The sequence below is a fragment of the Leptinotarsa decemlineata genome, unplaced genomic scaffold, assembly GCF_025532065.1.
Source record: "Leptinotarsa decemlineata unplaced genomic scaffold, Ldec_3_MD MMD2_P_RNA_scaffold_2, whole genome shotgun sequence".
Classification (NCBI taxonomy): Eukaryota; Metazoa; Arthropoda; class Insecta; order Coleoptera; family Chrysomelidae; genus Leptinotarsa; species Leptinotarsa decemlineata.
In genome coordinates, this window is record NW_027412529.1 from 6,329,823 (window position 1) to 6,355,269 (window position 25,447).

At 36.3% G+C, this 25,447-nt stretch overlaps 1 protein-coding gene across 1 annotated transcript; it reads left to right on the top strand.

Annotated features, from left to right (window-relative positions):
- The first annotated feature begins 1,712 nt into the window (after nt 1–1,712).
- LOC141485559 (uncharacterized) lies at nt 1,713–23,949 on the top strand. The gene is made up of 3 exons (XM_074182416.1): nt 1,713–1,843; nt 8,945–9,015; nt 23,581–23,949. The coding sequence occupies exons 1-3, from the start codon at nt 1,829–1,831 to the stop codon at nt 23,861–23,863; spliced, it is 369 nt and encodes a 122-aa protein (XP_074038517.1). The 5' UTR covers nt 1,713–1,828; the 3' UTR covers nt 23,864–23,949.
- Nucleotides 23,950–25,447: the final 1,498 nt, after the last annotated feature.

Below are 25,447 nucleotides of genomic sequence, written 5' to 3' on the forward strand. Positions count from 1 at the left end.
TGCAGTGGTCTTCATTTTGGTTCTAATAACATAGAAGAGCAGTATCATATTCATGGCGGTCCTTTGAAACCCGTAAAGCACCATAAAGGCTATATGATAACTATTTCTTAATATATCTCCTGAACTGTTATCCAAAATACACGAAATATACAGTAGAATAATCCTCGATTATACTTTGCCGGTTTGGAATTCTCACATTGCCAAAGACATATGTGTTTTTGAGCAAACCCAAGGACGTATCACCAAGTTGTTCCCACAAATGCGTGACCAATCATATAATCGTCGCCTTGAATTACTTGAATTAACTTTTCTTTCCGATTGTTGACTACGGGGTGATTCCTAACACTGTTTCACTAATAATTTTTGTGAAATCTTCTACTGGAACACCATTTATTTTATATAGATGACCTCAAACTTTATGTCTCTGGACAAAGCGATCTTCACCAGTCCTTGAGGGTGGTGTGCTTGCCATTCCAATCTCACTCCAATTTTTGGAGCAGTGAAGTGGACTCGAGAGGAGCTGTATCAACTCGACGTGAAGACCTGAGGAAGGTTGCACCTTCATAGGAAATTGCATTCCAAGCCAACACTGAGGTCTTGGACTTTGGAGTGTCTACATGACAAAATGCTACCGAATGAAGCCTGAGAAATCAGGATTTTGGGCATTTCTCTTTAGGGCAGCTGTGCGAGCAGCTGGTGAACTTGCTTCAGTTTTTGACACTGAACAAGGTGATCGCAACTCTATCACCGAGTTGAAACTCGTTCAGCTAAAAGTCGATATGAAAGCCGCAGAGATCACTTCACTTCCATGGCAACATGAAGATAAGCTAAGAGCCTGTATTTTTCAACAAAATTGAAGACTGAGGAGTTTATCATGGCCTGCCATGATGGTATTGACGAGACGGCCCGTATTGCCCAACGCTCCGGGAGATACTGAATCCGTTGTGTTGAATGAGTACTGCTGAATTTTTAGGAACTATTCGTTTCCTACCCTCAGGCTTATACGAGCTGATAAATCTGATGTAGTTCTTCTCGACCATCAGATCAAGACGTTATTTATCGTGGAGTTTTCAGCTCCTGGCGAGAAGAATGTAGTTCATAAAGAGAAGAAAAACGAATAAAATATTGAGATTTTCTCCACAGACTCTATCCAGATCAATCTGTCGAGAAGGTAGTTTTGATTATTGGAGTCCTTAGTGGAAATATGCCCTCTACTGGCTCACTGCGCTTGCAATGATCACTCCACGGTGTGGAAAGTGTTCATTGACTGATAATGTTGTTGCACCCTCCTGAATATATTCTACTTCAGCTTGAAAAAATATCAACAAAAATATTAATATTGATCCCTGTCGCCTGTTTCATGGTTATAGGTGAATACATTCGTATCCTCATTCAATATTGGTGATCCATACGGGTTATGTATTTGCTCAAGCCCTCATACTATTTGTGTTTCTAGGTTTTTGTTTCGCTAGACTATCGACAAAAACTCATACACTGAATCAAACTCATCCTTCAGAAGAACCGCGAAAAACAGCAATTACATGGAAATGACATTTTAAATAATGTCATTATCTGCCTAACAGTAACTTTCTTCGTCTATTCGCAGCAGACGCATCAATTACGCTCGCGTGGCTAAAACTTTTTTTTTCACCGTCCATTGAGCGAAGTCATTACATCCTTCAGGAAGTCGTTTTGTTTCTGTCACTTGGCACACCCCACTTCGTATCTCAAAAATATATATGTATATAGGAAAGTTTTGCGTCGCTCAGTGTATCTCAAGTAGAAATCGTGAGTTAAAATTTCTTCTCGACTCGTTTTCTTGTCGAATATGGAACTGATCAGAGTAAGTACAGTTTCACTTGTTTAATGACATCGCGAGGTGGTTTTATTTCCTGGTCGTGCAGGAACTGGTTTTCAGCAATTTGGGAAATCAAGTTTTTTGTCGGGAAGAAATTAACCTAGTTCAGAGTATCCGTTAGGCGAGCTTCTTCTAGGATCTGTGGACAATGTTAGTAGTGCAACAAACTTGAAAGGTTGATAGTTTGATTAAGTTCAAATAATATTCAAATTCAGCTACTATGCTTTGAGTGGCTTGGAAAATCATAGTTTTCTGAATCAAATCGTTCAATAGACGTTTTCATAAAAGGAAATTGTAGTAGTTCTTTTGATGTCTCACTGAGACTAATACAAACAATGCATATATGATGCACTGTTTGGTCGAGGTGTTAAAACAACGGTTTGGTCTTGGGAAAAAACCCAGTAATATTCAAACAATGCATAGGCATTAGAAAAGTTATGTGATACATTATTGAAAAATGAAAATTAATGAATTCCAAAAATTACTGTGAATGATAATTCCTTCTTAAAATTTATATATCGCAATAAATTTATTAATTGAAAAATTTTTTTGTGCAACTTGTCAACCATAATGATGTATTCTGACACTGAAATATAATATTTAAGATTTCTGGAGGTATTGAAATTTGTAGTCCAGTTTTTGGAGTTTTTGAATAACTCACCAATTTTTATCACATGAATATCGCAAAGAAATGTACTGACGCTAATCTTTTTTTGGTATACAAGGTATGTTAAAAAAATAAGGTGAATTTTTATTTTTCTCAAGAAATATTCATTTATTTACCGATTTCAAATTTGTTCTTTCCAAAGTAGTCCCCCTCAGATAAAATACAATGATGGTAGCGTTTTTTCCAATACATCAAGCAGTTCTCATGAGCACTTTTTGATATGTCCTTGGGATCTCTCAGCAATTCGGTTTTTATCTCCTCAATTGTCGCAAAACGCCGCCATTTCATGAGTTTCTTTGATCTTGGGAACAGAAAAAAGTCACGGGAAGCAAAATCAGATGAATACGGTGGTTGTGGCATGACTACGGTGTTGTCTTGGACCGAAAGTTACGAACAAGCAATAACGAATGACCAGGTGTATTATCGTGATGCAAAAGTGATTTCTTTTTCACCTTCTTTACGTTTTCCACATAATGATTTTTACAAGCGACGCATAGATTGCCTGATTCAATGCGACCTTTTCAGATCTATTGTGATGCTCCTTGGTTGTTACAGCTCATTATCTCGCTTGATATTTTGATCAGGCTCCATAGCCTTGACACTGACCACTTAATATAGCTGTTAGCCTCTGGTTTCTCTTCCCCGCATCTTACGTGTCTCAGCCTTGCTATCGTTTCGCATTTACAGAGCACATGCAGTGCGGTTTCTTCCTCTTCTTGACAGAACCTGCATTTGCATCTTCTGTCAGACCCATGTTGTTCATATGTTTCCTGAGTTGGCTATGCCCCTTTAGTAGACACACCACTACCCTTACAACCTCACGGTTGTGGTTTAGCAGGTCTTCCGTGAATCTAGGCGATGGTTTCTTATAAACTCTTTCGCCTGCCTCATTCCTGGAAACTTATTCCACCAATCTATCGATTCGGCTTGCATACATGAGTTCATGGATGTCTTTATGCATGCTTTTGCTACCTCGCAGAAGGGTTCTGGACTGATCATAGCCTTGGATGCGCCTTTACGGGTTAGATCATCGACCTACTCATTGCCCTTGTGACTCTCATGTCCGGGTACCCAAGCTAGAGTGACTTTATTTTGGGTACTCAGCTCCTTGATTGCGCTGAGACAGCTTTCCACCAGTATTGAAAAGACTTGAAATGAACTGAGCGCCTTAATAGTCGCCTGGCTGTCGGAGAAAATGGCAATGGTTTTATTTGTGACCTTCTGCCTGTTAACTTCCCCTATACAGTGTTCGATGGTTGCTACTTCTGCCTGGAACACAGCTGCATTATGTCCGAGGCTGAGGGCGATTCTCGTCTTTGCTCTGCCTCCGTATATACCAGCTCCCACTCCTTCTTGGGTCTTTGATCCATCTGTATACCAAGTTTCTTCTGCTTTTACCGGTGGGCCGGTTTGCCAGCGACACATAACTCAAGATAATACTCTTCTTTGACCATACGACCATATGACAAGAACTCCAGATGTACTAAGGAACGATAATCGGTAAAAGTGAGTAGAACCTTGAAATTTGATCGAACTTGGCGTGCTCTTTTGGTCTTGGTTCTTCCATTGGGACGATTGGATTTTGGTCTTGCTGTCAAAATCAAATTCCTACAAATCATCATGAATTGGATGACATTTTGAACGAAGAAACTGAAAATTTTGACTATAGCCTCATTATTGGTGATGCAAATATTGATCTTCTGACAGATAATCAAGTTTCAAAATATTATCTGGATACTCTTGGTGAGCATGGTTTTCGTTCGGCAATCAATACTCCTACTCGGGAGCAGAGGGAATCGGTACATGTCTGGATCACCTTTTTGTCAAAGAAAAAAATAATGACTTCGATAAAATGTTACCCATAACAATTGCATTATCTATAACAGACCACTATGCTATACTACTGCAAATCGTTCTGAGTGGCAAACCAAATACTTCTAACGAGCGTAAAAACAAATATCATGAGCAAATTCAGGAAAATAAATTAACACAAACAATTCAACTGGTAAATTGGAATGAAATACTTTGTAGCCCAGATTTGAATTCTATGACAGACGCATTCTTAACTACTCTACAACTACTCTACCCTAGGATAAAACATAAAAATATAAAAAGAAATAAGTGGATAACAAAACATTTGGTTGATTCCGTGAACGAAAAAAAAAGATTGTATCATGACACAAAAAAATGAATGAAATGAAAAAAAATGAAAATGAAACATTGAAGAGGAAATTTTCAGAGTTCAAAAAGAAACTAGAAAAACAAATTAAAAGAGCTAAAAAAGATTATTATAAGAAAAGGATAAGTAATGAACGAAACGTATCAACGAAACTATGGAAAACTGTAAATGAAATGTTGAATATCCAGAAGAGTGAAGAAATAAACACCATTAGAGATCAAAACGGCAGGATGATAAACGAACCTTCTGAAATCGCAAAGAAATTCAATGATTCCTTCATTAATATCGGCAAAAACTTAGCAAAACGAATTGAGAAGCCCTTAAAATATGTAGAACATAAAAAAATTCATGAGAAAACTATTTTTTTGAATCCGACGGATGAACAGGAAATAAAAAATGTTATATCTGAACTGAAAAATAGAAAGGCTCCGGGAATCGATGGTTTGAAGGCAGAAACATTAAAACTCATAGCAGACTAAATAAAAAAACCATTAAATATTATAATTAATAAATCTCTGGAAACAGGTGAATTTCCCTCTGCCTTTAAGCTGTCGGTAGTCACGCCTATTTATAAAAGCGGAGATAAAAGTGATATGAGTAACTATAGATCTATTTCCTTAATTTCAAACCTCGCCAAAATACTAAAAAAAATTTTGAAAACTAGATTGAGCAAATTCATTAACAAATATGGATTACTTTCAACAATACAATACGGGTTTAGGGAGGGAAAATCTACCCAGTACGCAATTCAGGTCTTAACTGGAGACATATACAATGCATTAGATGAAGGTATTTCATCAATAGCAGTATTTATAGATCTCACGAAGGCTTTCGATACCGTTGACCATTCCATTCTTCTACGAAAACTTGAGGACATAGATATAAGAGGTTCATCATATGAATTATTAAAGAATTATCTAACAGACCGAGGGCAAATATTGAAATTCAAAGGAAAAACGAGTCGAAAAAATTCCATTACATGTGGAGTACCTCAAGGAACGGTACTGGGACCAATATTATTCACAATATACCTCAACGACCTACTATGTGTGGAAAAAAAGTGGAAAAAGCACAAGCTTTGCTGATGATACTGTCCTTTTTATACAGACAACAAGTGGTATGACCTGAAAAATAAAATTCAAACAGACCTCAATAAATTGAAAATGTGGTTCGACTATAACCTCTTACCAATAAATTTCGAAAATACACACTACCTACCATTTAACTGTCAAGATGCATTTCTTCCTACGTTTGATATTACTCCAACAAAATGTACAATAAAACCAAAAGAAAAAATTAAATATTTAGGAATCATCATAGACTCACATCTTCGGTGGGATCAGCATATTAGCTATCTATTGAAAAAATTGCGATGCATTTTATATAGATTCAAGTATGTGACGGAGTACTTGGATCAAGATCAAAAAATCATTTTGTACAAAAGTCTTGTCGAACCGCACTTGAAATACAGCATTCTCGGATGGGGCGGGGTGACAAGAACACACCTTGATGCATTGGAAGTATCCCAAAGAAGATTCTTGATATTCATTCTGAATAAAAATAGTAGATACTCCAGTGATCAAGTATATAAAGAGACAAAAATGTTTGATCTGAGATAAATATACTTTGAACAGCTGAATATTGCAGTATTCCAAAAAAAATTTTACCTTCTCAATCTGGATCATACATATCTTACCAGAGGAATAAACAAATTTGTCCAACCGATAATGAGCAAGTCGGTAGGCCAGAAAAGTCATCAATTTTAGGGTCCAAGGGCTCTCAACACTCTTCCTGATGAAATAAAAATTCAACAATCGATATCAAAATTCAAAAGAGAGTTGAAAACATATGTATATCAGAGGAACCGGAGAGCGATCCACCAAATAATTGAAAAAATTGAAAAATAACATCTTACAGCAAAATTAGTACACAAATATATAGAATATTTCCTATATACCCTGGTTTCATTCGTTCTGTTCGACTGTTGATTCTTTTGTAAAAGTTTTAGTTTGGATCTAATTACACCTTCTCCATCAAATTTGATTATTAAAAACTGATTAATAGATATTTCAATACTCTTTATTTCATGATTGAGATATTTCAACATGTCATTGTGAAAATGTAATATTTCAATAATAATTATTTATGTGTTATTTATATTGTTACTATCTGACATATTTATGTTATCACGCACAAGTCACTTCTGTGACTTTTGTGATATTGTCTGTTTATTCAACTAAATTCTCTATCAAATGTATATAATGATATATCTGTGAATGAACATTATTTTTATTATTATTATCACCAGTTATGTCCCATTCGAGAAAATCTGGATCGCCGTTGACGTTATTCAACAATTCCTGAGCGATGCTCATGCGATGGTTTTTTTAATCAAAATTGAGCAATTCTGCAACGAATTTCACTGCTACACACTGACAAATGCTTCACAATTTCAGAATATAAAGTCAATATCTTCAACTATTACAAAATGGCGGAACTTTTAAAAATAGCCTGAATACATTGACTTTTAACTACATAATATGAGGTATTAAGCTTGCGTTCAGTTCAGAAGACGCTCGAAATGGTTGCCTTGAACTTCTTGACATATGAATAGCCTGTCCGATATTTCATGCCTAATATTTTCGAACACAGTAACATCAATATCCCTACAAATATTTTATTATTCTCTGCCGTATATCCGATATTGAAGCAGGTTCAGTTAGGTATAGCTTTGTTTCAAATAACCCCAAAAAGTCCAAAGGTGTCAAATCTGGCGAGCGGGCTGGCCATTCTGTAGGATCTGGAAGACCAGGAAAAGTAGTATCCAAATAGTTTCTCACTTGTCTGGAGTAATGTAATGGTGCTCCGTCTTGTTGGAATACAATATCCTTATCATATTCATTAGGATCCGCTTTGACAATTTCAGTGATGGATATGTGTTTCCCGGAAAACGTGAGGGTTGGTATCACTCCAATAACGGCAATTTTGTCTGTGAACATTGTCGTTCAAAAAAAAGAACATTCGTCACTGAAACAAATGTGGATATAGGTAGGATACCTTGCAATAGTTTCCGCCACAATTTCACAGAATTCTGTTCTTCGATCAGAGTCATCTTCAGTTAATTGGTGTACCATTTTAATTTTGTATGGATGATACCTATTTCTCTTCAGAAGTCTACACAGAGTAGAAGTTGACACCCCACAAATATTCGCGACGGAATAAGCAAACTGTTCAGGATTTACTATCATCTCACCAATTATTTGCACTTGCTCTTCTTCCGGAATGAACGGATGACCTGGGGGCTTTTTGTTATGTACACTACCGGTAGTTGTGAATTTGGATACAAGTTCCCTCAAATATTTTCTACAGATAGGACGATTCGAAAAACGTTCATTGAGAATTCTTTTGGTCTCGCGAAAGTTAGGCGTCGCACTGAAAAAAAAAATGTTCCAATTTTTTCTTCCAATGGACGAGAATTGACCATGTTAGAAATTGTTGACGTGGTACCTTCCTATCAGTAAAACCGAAAACTAAATGAGAATATTCTAACTGAACAATGATGTTCATTGTCGTACTGACCATTTCTGTCGTTTTTATAAACAAAAAATGAACTTACCAAACTTTATTGGGTTGTTGGAATTGCCATATGGCAGGTAAAAAGGAATATTTCTAGAAATATCGATATTAATGTGTTAGTCTTCAGAAAAATATTAAATGTTCCGCCAGTTTATAGTAGGTAAAGATATTGACTTCATATTCTAGGGTTGTGAAGTATTCGAAACATTCTGAAATATAGTGGAATTTTTTACAATAATCTGGAACGTTCTGGAAGATGAAGGTATATACCAGATCATCATTGAGCGATCAAGGAAGTTATATGTTCACCTGAAAGGTGTATATACTACTGAAGAAATACGGGTATCAATTTTCACCTTCCAGAAAATTCTAGAGAAGTCGAAGTATTCGAGAGCGAAGTACTGCTGGAAACTGTCTATTTGGAGAACACCTGAACAAAATAGGGCTATACAGCTGAGCCCTCAACTGCAAAGCAGAAAAAGGCCACAGACGGCTAGTTATTTTTTATCCGATATATTATAGTTCTTGATAAATTTGTCTGTTATACATTCAGGAGTATTTCACATGCCACCTTCTCTTTAAACTAAGCCTCAAGTTCAACTTTGGTTTGACACTTTGATAGAGGAAATATATGGAATCGTGTTTTCACAAACATTTGTTTCAGGTGTTGCTGTTGTCGATGTATTTCCTCTTAGAAACAACTTGTTCACCAAATCCTGGAAATACTCATCATCAGTAAGTATTATAAAAATTTCTATATTGGATCGAACCAAAATTAGTTTCAGTAAAAAAGTACTGGTTTTGGCGAGGAAGTGAGGAAAATGGTTACTTGTTATTCCTCAAACCAGATCATGACTGTGGCTGCACATTAGTCAAAATATTTTTCAATCTTCAATGAAATTGAAAAGAATTTGAAGTGGCATGGATGAATTCGTTCGTCAAACCACGAATCATTCCATTTACGGATATCAGAACGGAACTTTCCAGGCTTATTTGTCACAGCGACTGGAATAATAATAATTTTTTTCCATACAATTCTGGTGTAGGAAATGTCAAGTACAAGTATATTCATAATAAAAATATGCAAATTAAAATGTAACTGAGTTATATCAAGTGAAAAACAATTATTATATACACTCGTTGTTTATACAAATATAACCGATCATACAACAACAATACTCCAAATAGTCATTGACAAACAAAACAAGCAAAAAACGGAAAACAAATATATTAAATACCTAAATTACAGTTAATTATGCAGTTAATTATGCAAAAGACTAGTTGGGACACAATTTAAAGTACACAGGATCCGAATATATCAATGAACAATTTCCTCCATATCCTTATAAATAGTTTAAATCAATGCTCAGAAAGAAAAAGATACTACAGAAAAAACACCAAAATTGCTCCCTGGATGAATAACTCCTTATTAACCATGATCAATAGTGAAAACCAAATGTTCAAAGAACTCCAGAGTAATCCTAATAATACTGCGATACAGGATCAATATAAAAAATACAAAAACTAAGTAACAAACTCAATAAACAGAACAAAACAAAATTATTTCAGGAACCAAATTGAAACAAAAAGGAAACACAAAAAAGCTTCAGAACATTGTAAAGGAACTCACCGGTACACAATCAAAAACAACAGTTACTGGTCCAATAAAAAATGATAATGACGAGCTTTCAACCGACTATAAAGATATAGCCAACAAATTCAATGACAAATTCGCAGGTATGGGTGCAAAACTAGCCCAAAAAATCTCAACGAGTAGAAATTATAACGCACATCAATATATTCTACCAAACTCATTAGCTTTAACACATACCGACTCCAAAGAACTGACTACACTAATAAATGAGTTAAAAAATCACAAATCGGTAGGCTATGATGAAATTAAATCAAAAGTAATAAAATCAATCTCTCAGTTTATTATTGAACCACTTCAATTCATCATTAATCAATGTATATCTTAAGGTGTTTGGCCTGATGCCTTCAAAAAATCAGTAATTTGCCCAATTTACAAAAGAGGAGATAAAACCTCAGTGAACAACTACAGACCAATATCCCTGATCACACACTTATCGAAAGTTTATTGAAAAATAGGTTGACGTCATTTATAAACAAATATCAGCTAATTTCAGAGAAACAATTTGGCGTCAGACAAAATATTTCCACCGATGATGCTTCAATAACTTTAACTGAGAAGATACACAAGGCTTTAGAGAACTCCACACCCTCTCTCTGTCTATTCATTGATCTCTCAAAAGCCTTTGACACCGTGGATCATAAAAAACTTCTGAATACATTGGAAAATAACGGTATTAGGGGCAATTGCCTGAAACTGAAAGCTATTTACTCAATAGAGAACAGTCAGTAAGAATCGAAGGGATACAAAGCGAGCCGAGAAGAGTAGAATGTGGCGTGCCCCAAGGTACAATCTTAGGACCAACTTTATCCAATCTCTACATAAACGACCTATTCAAACTCAATACAGCTGGTACAATTATTGGATATACAGACCATGGAATAACCTCAAAAATGTTGTTGAAATGGATTTTGAAGCTATAAAAGAATGGTTCGAATATAAATTACTCACTGTTAATATGGAGAAAAACAATGTCTTACCCTTCAGTTGCAATTCCTGCCCTTTTGACAATCTCCTTATCAAAAACCAAACATCAAACTTTACAATTCAAACTGTTAACGAAGTGGAATATTTAGGTGTTTATTTGGATAGGTACCTGAAATGGGATACTCATATCAAGTATGCCATCAAGAAACTTCAGACAGTCCTATTCACATTCAGATTTCTGAGGAAATACCTCCCCATTAAAGAATTAAAAAATATTTATTATGCGCTGGTTGAAAGTCATTTGAATTATGGCATTGTAGCCTGGGGAGCTGCTCTACGTACCCATCTCAACCCGTTAGAAATCCTACAAAGGAAAATACTTGAAATTTTAATGTTCAGAAACAATCGCTATTCCTCGGACGAACTATACAAGGAATGTCAAATAATGGAACTTTACAGCTTTATTTTTACAACGTACTCGTCAAATACAATTACAACAAAAATCAAATAAAACCAGAACATTACAGTTACTATACAAGAAATTACAAGAAAGTACCGTATCCTATCATACTGAAAAAGTCAATTTCACTAAGAGCATTTTCATACACATCAACCAAATTCTACAATATTATTCTTGATAAAATTAAAAACAGTAACCGCACTTCAATTCTCAAGAAGAATCTGAAATCGTTTATATTCGAAAAACAAAGACAATATGTGATGAATATATTAGAATAAAAAGTATACCAACCAATTATGCTATATTACCCTAGTCACATTATATAGATTTTATACAAATTATTATTATTATTATTTTTACATTCTGTCAACATATATTGGTTTATGTCCTTGTTTTATTTTTTTTTATATTATTTGTCTTGTGCCGTATTCTAGAAATTATACTCATTGTTACCATAAACAGGCACCATGTATTAAGTTTACACGAATCTTATTATTGTTATTATTATTGTTTTATTTATATTTTCTGTCAACTTATACCGTCATGTCTTTTCAAATTTTTTTGTTTTTGTTTTTATGTTACATTTTATTTGTCTTGTAGCGTATTCTTCGAATGTACTTCGCGGAGTGAACACGTAGTTTCGAAACCTCTACAAAAATGTCCTTTAAGTCTAAATTAGTTAGTTATTACGTATGCAAAACCTGCTCAGGCATCTATCATAAAAGTTGTTTAATGAAAAAGAAAAATCAAATTCGATATTTAAACGGTAATATCATAGCTTGTTGTAATGAAGATTCTTACACGGATGTTGACCAGGAGGAAATCAGCTCATTGGAAAAAACAATCCACGACCTAAGTAAAGATAGCTATGACAAAGATAATTACATAAAAAGATTGAAAGAGGAGCACGATATATTTCTACAGGAGGTAATGAAATCTGAACATGAATTGAATTGCCTAGTACAGCATCAAAAAGCTATCATCGCTCAACTTGAAGGAAAGATAACGGAACTACAAAAAGACATTGGGAGATATAAAGTTCCTACAAAAAGTATTTACACACAAACAATGAGTAAAGAAACTCAGCACAAGGCTACTTCCACCTCGTCTGATAAATCACACGATTATTCCAGTGGTGGAGGTGGATATATTCTTGGACATATATCTACACAAACGATGCAGGAACACGACACCCAAATTAAGGATAAAGAAGCGATCCTCAAGAATAGTCAGTCCAAGATACTGGAGGGAAACAACAAAAGGAATATCTTGTTAATATCAGGCCAAAACGGTAGAAATATGGCGGATATATTAAATAGACAAGCTGGAAACCAGTTCTTAACCCAATCTATCCTCAAACCTAACTGCAGTGAAAAGAAGCTAGTAAGCACCACTATCGAGGCAATTAAAAATAGCAGTAAAAATGATATAATCATACTCTGGTCGAAAAATTATTCTGCAAGCATTAAAGACTTAACTAACTTATTTGTAGGAAATGATAGTCTGCCTCAATTAATTTTCATTACTGAGCTCTACAGAAACGATAGTAGAAATATCAACAACATCATCTACAATAGCAATTTAGCACTCAAAGTAAACTTTCAAAAATGGAAACTACCAAATAATATTATTGAATGTAATGGCAAAATCAGACAAACAAACTATAATTTGGACGGATGCACACTTAGAAAATCAGGAAAATGGTTCTTATGTAAGGCTATACTCAACCACATCAGTACTCATCACAGTACACTTCACAATCCTGCATCAGATCAGTTGGGTCTTGAAAGTTACCGAGTATCACAAAAAATATATCCTACAGCCCCTACAACCTGCGATGAACAAACCGATCATCTGTACCCCCGATTGTCTCAAATATCATTTACCTCCGAATACTCAGTCAAATCTAATGCTGTTGAAGACCGACCAATATCACTTGCTGAAGAACTACAGAATACCGTAGCAGACACTTATATTACAGCAACTAATTCCAAGAGTGATTTTTTATTATCCAACCAGGAACAAATCAATCTGCTGATATAAACGTTAATCTAAGCACAATCAGGGATTCCCCTGTAAAATTTTGTCATGTAAATGTGCAAGGTTTTTTAAATAATCATTCCCTAGTTGAGTTGTTTGTGAAAACGTACGATATTGATGTTTTGTGTGTGTCTGAACACTGGATGCAAGAAAATTGTGGAATAAACGATGTTCATTTTGGTAACTATAAAATAGCTTCAATTTTTTCTAGAAAAAGCCATATTCATGGGGGTGCTTTGATACTCTCAAAAACCGATAATAGTTTCTCTGAACTTGGTCATATTAGATTACTTTCAATTGAATGTGTAATTGAATTAGCCTCTATCATCTATACAGTAAATGATTGCAAAATTGCTATTGTATCTGTGTATAGACCACCCAATGGCAATGTAAATACATTTGTAAATAGGTTAACTGAAGCACTCAATGTAGCCACTGACCGTTCTAATTTAGTAATTGTCTGTGGAGATTTCAACATAAATTACCAGAAATATGATATGAATACTAAGCTTATATTAGATATTTTTAATTCACATCAACTCAGTAATAATTATTTAGGTCCCACCAGAGTATTCACCAATAGAAACGCTCATAGGAGTTCAACCTGTATTGATTATATGGCGACCAGTCTTCCGCAATCTAGTTATGAATGTAAACTAGTTCAACCTAATATAGCCGATCATCTAGCTCATGTATTGGTATACCAGAACAGGAATATTACTGAAAAACCTAATAATACCTCTCCAGTTTTGAGACGTCAGACTCGAAATGAAAATATTGAGGAGTTCCGAACAAAGCTTCTAAGTGAAGACTGGACTCTAATTTACCTCATGACGTTAAATGATGTTTTCAACTATTTCATCAATACAATTCTATGGTATTTTGATATATCATGCCCAAAAAAGAGAGCATGCGGCAAAAAGAACTATAAATGTTGGATATCTCCGGAAATCATTGAGGAAGGAAAGAACTTGAGGAATCTATTTTGGCTTCTGTCCAATTGTCATGAAGCTGATCCAGCATTTCTCGAGAGCTATAAAACAAAATTGATAGAGCATAAACAGAAAATAAACATGGCAAAAAAAGAGTTCTTTAGTAAAAAAATAGGTGAGTCCGAAAACAAAATAAAAGAAACGTGGAACATTATAAACAATGAACTCGGGAGAAATAAAAATGGGTTGAAACTAACGATCTCTCTCCAACAAGATAATGAACATATAATGGAGCCTGTTGCAGTATCTGAATTATTTGCTAATAATTTTTCAATGGGAGCAGAAAATGCGGCATTCCACCACTTTGGACAAAATTTATCCCTTCCCTGTACTACCCCTAAATTGGTTGGTACCATATTACCTTTTTCATCCAACCCTCTAACGGAATACGAGGTACTAAGCGCTCTGTCTGAAATGAAAAATAAAAAATCTGCAGGCTATGATGAACTCTCTATAATCACTCTCAAGAAAATCATTCAATTATTAAACCATTAACTTACCTTATGAACCAATCTCTAATACAAGGTATTTTTCCAAATGTTTTAAAAAGAGCGGTAATTATCCCCGTACATAAAAAAGAAAGCCGCAAAGAAATTGAAAATTACAGACAAATTTCTTTACTCCCCTCTATATCAAAACTTTTTGAGAAAGTAGTTTCGGTAAGAATAATGGACCATTTGGAAAATGAAAATCTTTTATGCGATTCCCAACATGGCTTTAGACGAAAAAAATCGGTTGAAACAGCATCTTATCATCTAATGAATTACATATACACTGAGATCGAAAACAAAAAATATGTCCTCTCTTTATTCTTCGATTTATCGAAGGCTTTCGATACAGTGTGCCCGGAGTTTCTACTCCCTGAACTATCCAGTTTAGGTCTCCCAACTAATATAATTAATTGGATACAATCTTACATGTCCGAAAGAAACATGAAGGTACTTTGCAATGGGTCGTTCTCTGAGACCAAAAAGATAACACTCGGTGTGCCCCAGGGCTCGGTTTTAGGCCCCCTACTGTTTCTCCTATATACAAACGACCTACCTCAATATATAGAAGATGGACACATTACGATGTTTGCTGATGACACTACCATAACTTTAACGGGACAAAACGTTGAGCAACTTATTTGTAAATCTGAAAGTATTGTTGACCAGTTCAGTGCTTGGTGCCAAAGAAACAAACTTATCCTTAATACCTCCAAATCAGTATCGATGAAGTTTCACTTTAGGACTGATACTCTAAATGCTCCTGTTACATATGATATTGAAAACGTACAGGTGACGAAATTTCTTGGTACCTATTTAGATTCTAATCTAAACTGGGAAAAATAAGTAGACAATATATGTTCTAAAATAAATAAAGCATACTATGCAATAAAGCAACTGAAATCAGCATTAAGGGAATCAGCGTTACTCAGCATTTATTATGCTATGGTATACTCCCATATCAATTTTAATATTATGATCTGGGGGAGGGCAAATGATTTTATGAGAGTTTTTGTTGCCCAAAAACGAATTATAAGACTTATATTCAATATGAACTACAGGGACAGTTGCCGTGCTAGCTTTATTGAGAAAAAAATGTTAACAGCGCCTTGCATCTTTATCTTGAAATGCATAATGTTTGCTAGGGAAAACCCTAATCTCTTCACAGAGAACGCCACTGTCCATAACTACAATACCAGAAATGGACATCTATTGCAAATCCCTCAACATCGTATGTCATTTTTCAAAAAATCTCCACAGTACAATGCTATCACCTGCTTCAATAAGATACCAGATAAATTTGAAAAGGTCAAGAGTAACCTAAAATTTCACAACAATATTAAAAACCTTCTAATACAGAAATGCTATTATAGTTATCAGGACTTCTTGAACGACGATCTCCCAAACAACTCAAACACATTTTAATTTAAAGTTTTGTCTGGCATTCCTAGTCTAACATTGTTATTATGTATATATTTTTGCTTATTTTGTGTGTGCCTTATCACTGCGATGTAAGTTCACTGAATGTACTACTCATTTGATTATTTGACTTGGGGTCCTCATAATGTCATATTTTAAATATATACTCTGACTTACCACATATACCAAGTGTATCGCGTTTTGGTCGATAAATATTATCTTATCTTATCTTATCTCATCTATAAATTATACTCCTTGTTACACAATAAAGAAACAAGTGCAATAGCGTTTATCGGTCAAGTCTTTATTCCCACTCTATCATGTAGTTCATTTATTCATATTATGTACTCTTATGGTGAATAAAGTTTATTATTATTATTATTATTATATATATTTAAATACATATAAATGATACACACATTATGTACGGTCACTTTTATAGAAGTCTACCACTGAATAAATAGTCCGATCAATTAAAAAATCCTTCAAGGTTAATTTTGAACTTTTTGATATCGGAGAAATCTTTTGGAGTAGTAGGTAGACACTTGAAACCTCTTGCTCCGGTCAATGAGGAATACTTTCATAGGTTGAAGTCCTATGTTGTTTAATTTCAATTAAATTTCCTGATCTTGTGGGATATCGATGGCACTGAGAATTGGACTCGTAGTCATTCATATTTTTCTACGCATAGACCAAAAATCATAAATATAAATTGCTGGGAAAGTCAAAATTTTATTTTTTTAAATGAGAGCCTACATGATTCGGTTTTATCTAGATTAAAAATTAGGCAAATAATTATTTTCTGAGCTATAAAAACACGATCCGCTCCTGTACAGTTTCCTCACAAGATGACGTTGTATGAGGGTGTAGATTGAACCATAGAATAATAAACATTAATTAAAGATTTTACAAACAAAACCTGACGTAGTTGCATTAGTACGTGAAAGCTGCTATTAAGTTTTCTAGCCACATGGTTAAAATGAAATTTCTAAGATAAATTAGTGTCAATGTGAACACCCAAATATTTGGTTGTTTCACTTGGGAGAATTGTAACATTATTGACTAAAACCTGTATTTGATTAATACATTTTTTTCACCAAAGAATTCAATCAATAGGTATTGCTTTTACTGCATTAACGACAAGTTTATCATCATGACACTATGTCGTGAAATTAGCTATTGCTGATGAAATTCAGCCTCTCTTCGAGCTCCTCTGGACTATCTGCTGCTGCAGAATAGGTGCTTTGTTATATAAATTACTCTCCTCATGCTTAACACGTTGAATGCCGTATGTATCCAACACGGATACACGCGACTCAGTGTTTCGATGGCCGCGTGAATCCATGGCGGATACATAAGTATTTCTGTAATTTCAGCCACATGTATCTGTGTTGGCTGCATGCCTTGCGCAGATCTTTATGGGAGCGTTCGCACTATGGCCTGGCATACCTAAAATCATATTTGGCCTATGAATTTTATTCACAGTTTTTTCAGGGGACGATTTTGTTAGGAAGTAGGTTTGAAATTGTGAATTTTTTTTATTCGACAACAATAAGCGCTAAATTATAATGAACAAAATGTATATTCACGGAAGAAATGAACATTACAAAAACAGATTGGGTATTTTATGCCATAAAACATTTGTGTACTTCAAAAAACAAGATAAGCAATAATGTTTTTCACATGTTATACATCTGAATTTACTTTGTGTTGTTTGATTAGCTGCAGCCTTTCTCCCAACCTCTTCAGTTTTTTCTTATAATATCGTACACATCTTCCTCGTTTTCTGCCAGCACCTTGACTTTCTTCCAAAACATATTGTGCTGAAGGTTCATCAGCTGGCGCCGTTTTGTTAGGTGTCTCAGTTGGAAAATGTAACAAATCTGATATAACGCATTCTTTGAATTTTGTAATCGGCATTTTGTCGTTTGCAACCTCTTGATGGAATATATATGCATTCATCAAAGCCGTACCCAATAGAAGCTCAACTGCCAATTTTCGGTACCATTTCAAGCTCCTTCTCAAAGATGATGAATATGCTTTCATTTGGTCTGAAAGGTCGATGAAAGCTTTATATTTGTTATAGTCGTTTATTATTTTTGGTTTCTGTACTTCACCACTCCTTTGACTTACTGTTACTAGTTCATCAGTGTGTTTTGTACTAAGGACCAAAACATCTCTTCTATCTCTCCATTTCAGTACCACCACGCCTGTGTTGCTCTCAGCTGCGACAATTTCATTTTTATTTATCTTTTTAGTGACAACATCTTTGGGATTGAGCTTCCTATTTGAACGTAATGTCCCCACTAAATGTGTCTTTCGGTCTAACAAAGTGTGAGCTAGGGAAACACTTGTATAGTATTTATCAGTATACAAGGTTCTCCCTTGATCTAATAATTTCATTTGATATTCGTCTGATAAGTAAACATCTCCAAATAGCGAATTCTCTTCGTCAGACAACAACTCTTGCATGAGTTTTTGTAAATGTAATTGTTCCTGTTCGTAGGACATTGTTTTCGAAATATGCCGTATAAATAATGTAAAGAACACTAATAACTTATCAAAGAGTACGGAAGTTCAGTATCCAAAGTCATGTATCCAGATTGGATACATGCGGCAGCAGTTTTCAAAAATGAATATTGTGGCCGTGGGTATCCAATGTGGATACATACTAATGACAACGTCATAAAATGTCAAAATCTGTTTTCTTCATTTCTAACTTGAAATTATATGAAAGAAGAATATATTTTCGAGACACTACCACAAAAAAAAAATTGGCCTGATATACCCAATTTTCGGCTCCTACGGTGGCGTTCAACGTGTTAAACTGAAACATTCAAGGTGATCATTGGAAACATTCATTTCCCGTTTTCCATTCAACTGTTTTTCAAAGTACCTACCATTTATACAATGATAGTTATTGATGGAGTGAGTTCAACATCCGCGTCTTCTTATGTATGGGAAGTTTCATTTGATAAATGATCAATAATCTGTAATTCATGGTGACAGAGATAAACACAGATCACATCAGTAACATACGGAGAAGGACGACCAATTAAGGAAAGAACTCATCAATGAAGGAGAGTCAAAATGACAATGCATCCTGAATTCCTGAACTAGATCAAAATGAGCCGAAAATGAGGAATAAATGGTGGAGACAGCAAATCCAAGGTCTGATGAAGAATCACTTTCTGTCTTTTTCTGGTCCACTGAAAACAATCAAATAACTAGATAGAATTGGAGTTCTAAAAGGAAAGAATCATATCATGACTTGATATTCAAGGAAAATAACTATTAAAAATTCATAGAGCTATGTCTGGTTTTAGATCACAAAATTGCTTAGCTTTTGGTCTCTGGTTTTCTCTAGTCGCTTTGCAGTGAGAGCTGCAGAGATGTCGGATGACACAAGGCGTAGCGAGGCGATGGAAAGTCCACCTAGCCCAGTGTTAGCCAATTACTTCATATAACGTTTGGGAGAGAAAACAATTAACACCTTCTTATCAAAACCAACCTTGTGGGTCCGTTTACTGGAAGACATCTTCTTCATCTAGGAACATAGAAGGAACACTCTGAACCTCGAAGGGACCCTCTGAACTTTGAGGGACCCTCTGAACCTTTTCCTAGACCATTTGAACGCTCAACACCCGAGCATTCCTAGATGTACTAATCAAACGACGTGATGCTGGACTAGGGTACCAAAAAACTACGCACACGGATAGGTTCCTGTACACACTATTGATCCACCATCCTCGTCAAAAGAGAGAAGTAATCTCCACTCTATCGGAACGAGTTCGGAGAATATGTGGACCAGAGCATCTGGAGGAAGAACTGGAACATCTCCAAGTGACCTTGAGATCGAATGGATACAGTGTACCCGAGATCAACAAAGCTATGAAACTGAAGACTTTTACGGCTCAGAACGAGGAGAAGGCTCAAGTGGTTGCACGCGCGTATCTACCTCATATACCCACGGTCATGATCTGAATTGAAAAACTCTTGCAGAAACACAACATTGAGGCGTTTTTCAAACCCACTAAGAAGATACAACAAAGCCTCAGGTCGGCTGAAGACAAAAGGCACCCACTAACAGCAGCAGGGGTTTATCGCATACTGTGCACTTGTGGGAAGGTATACATCGGAACCACCAAAAGATTCATGAAAACAAGGTTGAAGGAGCAAGGAAGAAATTGCAGACTAGGCCGAATGTACAAGTCGTCTGTGGCGAAACACGCTCTCAGTGAAGGAATCCACGGAATTCTGTTTTAAAATCCGGAACTTATTGCCCCTGTTCAGAAATATCACAGCTAACTGGTACGGGAGGCAATAGAAATCCACAAACACGAACAATAGAAAAGGAGAAGCTGTGAACCTCAATCGAATATGGAATCCTATTTTAAGGAATTCAAGAAAAGCAAACAGCATGACGACTGGTAGAAAAAGGTCATTAGATGTTAATGACAATTTACCTTTTCCAGATACACAACAGACTACCTGTATCAACAGAAACACGCTTCACGGAATTTACTTAAGCCAGATACAGGTACTAGCACACCAAACTACCTGAGGAGTCAGTATAAATCGCGTTACGTAACTGTAATATTCAGTAGGAGATATCAACTTTAGATGTAAGAACCTCTGACAAAGCTAGCCACTCACGCTAGCGAAACGTCAGGAAGAAATTCTAGAAATCCACGGCCTTCAAACCTGAAGAATATTCACACTGAAAAATATTACTTGTTAGAATATACTTTCATTGTAATGGAAATAATGAAGATGTATTATTATTATTATTTTCCCAAAGGAGAAGCCGGTCGGGTTATCCCGAAGCTCCGACATATTTGGGTAGGCGCGTCAGCATCATTAATCAATGACCACTACCCACACAGTGAGGTAAATGATCATTGAGTTCCCGAGACTCATATGCCTCAAGCAGACGAAATCATTCAATAATCACATCTTTCTGCATTTGTTTTGCTAAGATTTATGCCTTCGTGCGCTGAGCTGCATTATTTTTTTTCCGCCGAAGGGTGAGCTGGTCGGACGCTGTTCCCAAAGCTGTGACACATTCAAGAAGGCGCGCCAGCATCATTAACTAATGACCACTCCCCACACCTTGAGGTGAGTGGTCATTGGCTCAGAGAATCATGTGTCCTGATCAGATGTCATGAGCCAAGAATGACAGCCTTCTGCATCAGTCTAGCCAAGACTTCCACCTTCATGTGGCATATTGGCATGATCTGAAGATTCGAGAGGAGAGAGGCTTATTCCATCAAGGACCGAACAACCATCTTAACAGAGGGATCTGGATGGAATGTCTCGATAGTTCATCCGGTTTTTCTTCTCTTCCAGGGCGATATTCGCCCCACGGGGGGCTGAGAATTCCACGACAAATTTCATCTTGCTTTGTTGGTCGTAAGGGACAACATCAGGCTACTAAGCTTGTATGAGACGAAATTCAATTTCCCCCGAGTGGAGGGCATCATTGGTGTCTTGTCAATACCGTAAAAGTTCCATAGACGGTAACTGAGCACTCATAGGGCCGCGTTATGTCGATGGATCTAGGCTGAGACCGCATGTCCAATGCTATCCAGGCCCTGTTTGTTGTATCAGGAACTGCTGGACTGATATGTTGAAGACACTATCCTGGCAGGCCACGATGATCCCCTCAGTTTATGACTTCAGCCCACTCGATCTGAGTGAAATGCAAGTCAGGCGCTTTGATAAGCTAAGAACTCCAATATTTTTGAAGAAAACCACATATATTGGCTTATCCTTGTGTTGCCCACAGAAGTGAAATGATCTCTCTAGCTGCTTTCAAACTCTGGCTGGTGTAGAAAACTAAACCGAGTTCACTAGCTGCTCATGCAGCTGCCCTAAAGATATATGCTTCAATTTCTGCTCTCTCATTGTCACAGACCATACAGAGAACGGGTTGCGAACTCTTGACGGCATTATAAGCTCCAAACTCAAAAGCCTACGGCCTCCCTATTGTCGGGAATCCGTGGAACGGGTGGACGTGGGATGCAAACTCCTATGGAGGTACATGATTTTTTGGGCCTTCAGGTTGAGTTGATACAGCTCCTCCCGAGTCCACTCCTCTACTCCAAACGAATAGAGTAATTTATTCGTTGCGAAGAACTTTGTTCTTCCTCGACAGTTCCAACGACCAGATCTGTCGGAGTTTGTGCTGATACTTGCCGCGGAGAGAGTTCTTCACTGCCGTTACCTTTGGTAAGAGGCCTTGTTCCACCCCAAAGTAAGTATACGTCTCTCCGGTATCCATATGGTGCACGAAGCTGCCATCTACGAGCTGCACATCCTCTTTGTATTTCTCGCATCGTTGTCTTTCGAAATGGACCGTTGCACATTTGTCTATCCTGAATTTCATACCGATAGCATGCATGTGCTCCTTCAACACCCTCGAGGAGTGATAGATATTCTTTCCTACAGAGGCACTAAGTTCAATATCGTAGAAAGACACTGAAGGAATACACCCCTTCTGAAAGTTACCCACCCTGTTTGGACTCTAGCCTGATCATACGTGATGGTAAATCGATTCCGCGAGAGTGGTATCAGTTGCTCAAGGCCTCTCACTATTTTGTCGGGTACCACAAGGTATCTGAAAAAGTATTAGTTTTGTCATTCATTTTATCACATTCATATATGTTATGTTGGACGAATGTTCTTTCAAGGATTAATTTGAACCTCACAAATTTTGTATTATCAACTATTATATACATAAATTTTTTGGACATTTCACAGTTCGATGTTTGTGGAGGCATATGAAATGAAATCGTACAATCGCTGTCTTCGATGACTAGATGTTATGAGACAATGTCGTATCAGGCTAGCAAGTATACTGTTACGTTTTTACCTGTGGGTTCACCAATAATTGGCTACACTGAGCAATAATCAAACTCAACTTTATTTCACTTTTGATACAACAAAACACTTCAACTTTAAATTCAACTATTATTCAAATGCCTATCGCCTTATGAGATCGCTTCGCGCACCACGCTGTCACTTTCACTTGACTGTCCCGACAGACGAGTGGACCTCATTTATATTTGCCAATCGAAGGCGGTTCATCGGAGTTCCATGGAAGCCGCTGGAATTATTCTAGAATGGCAGCAAACATTGAACATTCGCGGGAAGTCAGTCGGACTCGGCGCGCTCTTAGCCACGTCACAATTGGTTTATGGCTTCTAGTGGCGGCCGACGTCATTTTCTTCATGGCGTGATTTACAATGATACTTACAAAATTCATAATCTAATAGTGAAATTATCCTTGCTACAATCTACAATCCTTTTTATATTTTTCAGCATACACCACCGAATCCACGTTCCACATAAAATCAAAACCATCTATCGCACAAAAATCATCAAAGTACCAGAACATCATCACTATTTTCACGAGAAGGAAAAAATCTACGTAGAGGTCCCGAAGAAAGAGGATCCTATTTACCCTCCTTTAAAAGAAGAAGACTCAGTGGACTTTTCGGAATTCGATAATCACGAATATTTTGGTGAGAGTAGGCATACTGTCGTGAAAAAACGGCCTCATATTCCGAAGAAACCAAGGAAGAGGAAGATCATTAGACATTGACATTGATTTTCCGGCACTGTCAATCCGAGTATCGTTACCAAATAATAATTGTACAAAGTTTTTGTTTCGTCTGTTATACTATTTTTTAAATAAAATATTTTTGTTGATCATTTCTCTTTGGCAGATACTTGATGAAAATCCATAATTCATTCGAGTAACAGTTTATTGTCACAATGAAGTGTTATACGAATAAAGTATTTTTCTCTTAACGAAATGGAACGATCAAACTGTGGTAGCACGTAAATATTAAGATAGGAATAACTTCATACTTTCCCGTGGGTTGGGCTATACTATAACAATTTTCAATTGAAATTGATTCATTAGCAACGTCGCACTTGAAGTGACCAGCAGATAATCCTCTTATCAACTCTGCAGAGGCGTACCAAAATAATATTTTCATTTATTCAAACACATAGGTGAGTATACGTAAACAATTTCATTGTATGTGGCGCTACTTGGTGTCAATGGAAAAATTATTAACATTTTCTTATTATGCCTAATACAGTACTTCAAAAAAAAAACAGAAACATTTACAAAATAATTATTATGTTCCTTCTATATAGAAAGAGAACTACAAAGCAAAGAAATAATTACTTATGTTATGCTCATGAAATTTCAGAATCCATTAACTCGTTCGAAGAGAAATCCCCATTCACACTTAAATCTATTATTATTTGGTCGAAAACAGTGTCTACCATCCCGTGCAATCTCCACATTTTCTCATCTTCCTTGATGACATGGGCTACAGCATTAGCCCAATCTTCTTTCCGTATCCGTTCCATTGCGAGTTCTAATGAACGTTAAACATCAGAACTTTTATATTTTACGTTTTCACGAGCTAGCGAACCTAACCTAACCCTTAATTTGAGCCCAGATCATTTCTATCGGGTTTAACTCGCAATGGTAAGGAGGAAGTCTCAAAATGGTGATGCCTTCAGCACGAGCTATTGTGTCCACCACATGCTGGCGATATCTGTCACGATGTTGTTTAATGACACTCATGAGCTCGGCCTTAACCATGTCCTCTGAAATTGGAATTCCTTTTTGTCCTAACCAAATCTGCATGTCTGCTTTTCTGGTGGTCATAGTTGTCAGCTGTTCTACTAATCGGCTGTCAGAAGCGTTATCCATTACTATTACCGAATTTGGCTCGACTCGTGAAAGAAGGGATTCAAACCATCCTTCAAAGCGTTGGGCGTCTATGTCTTCGTGATAATCCCCCGTTTTTTTGATGAAAAAATTAGTACACTATTGTCTGAAAAGCCACTCTTGCTACCTATATGAGCGACAATTAGTCGTTGCCCTTTACCTGTTGGTCCGCGTAACCCTGTTGATAAACCGTCCACAAATGCTTGACGAAAACTAGTTACAGTATCTTGCCAGATCTTAGATACTGTGTGATCAGCATTCACCCACGTTTCGTCCAGATAATAAATCTTTTTGTGAGTAAAACGCATTTCTCTAATAGAGCAAAGTTATCTCCGTCGCCATGAGACTATATCTTCTCTTTCTATTAAGACAGATTTACGGGATCGTTTGGCGTGTATAAATTTTAAATCTTCTTTTATTATTTTCCATAACTTC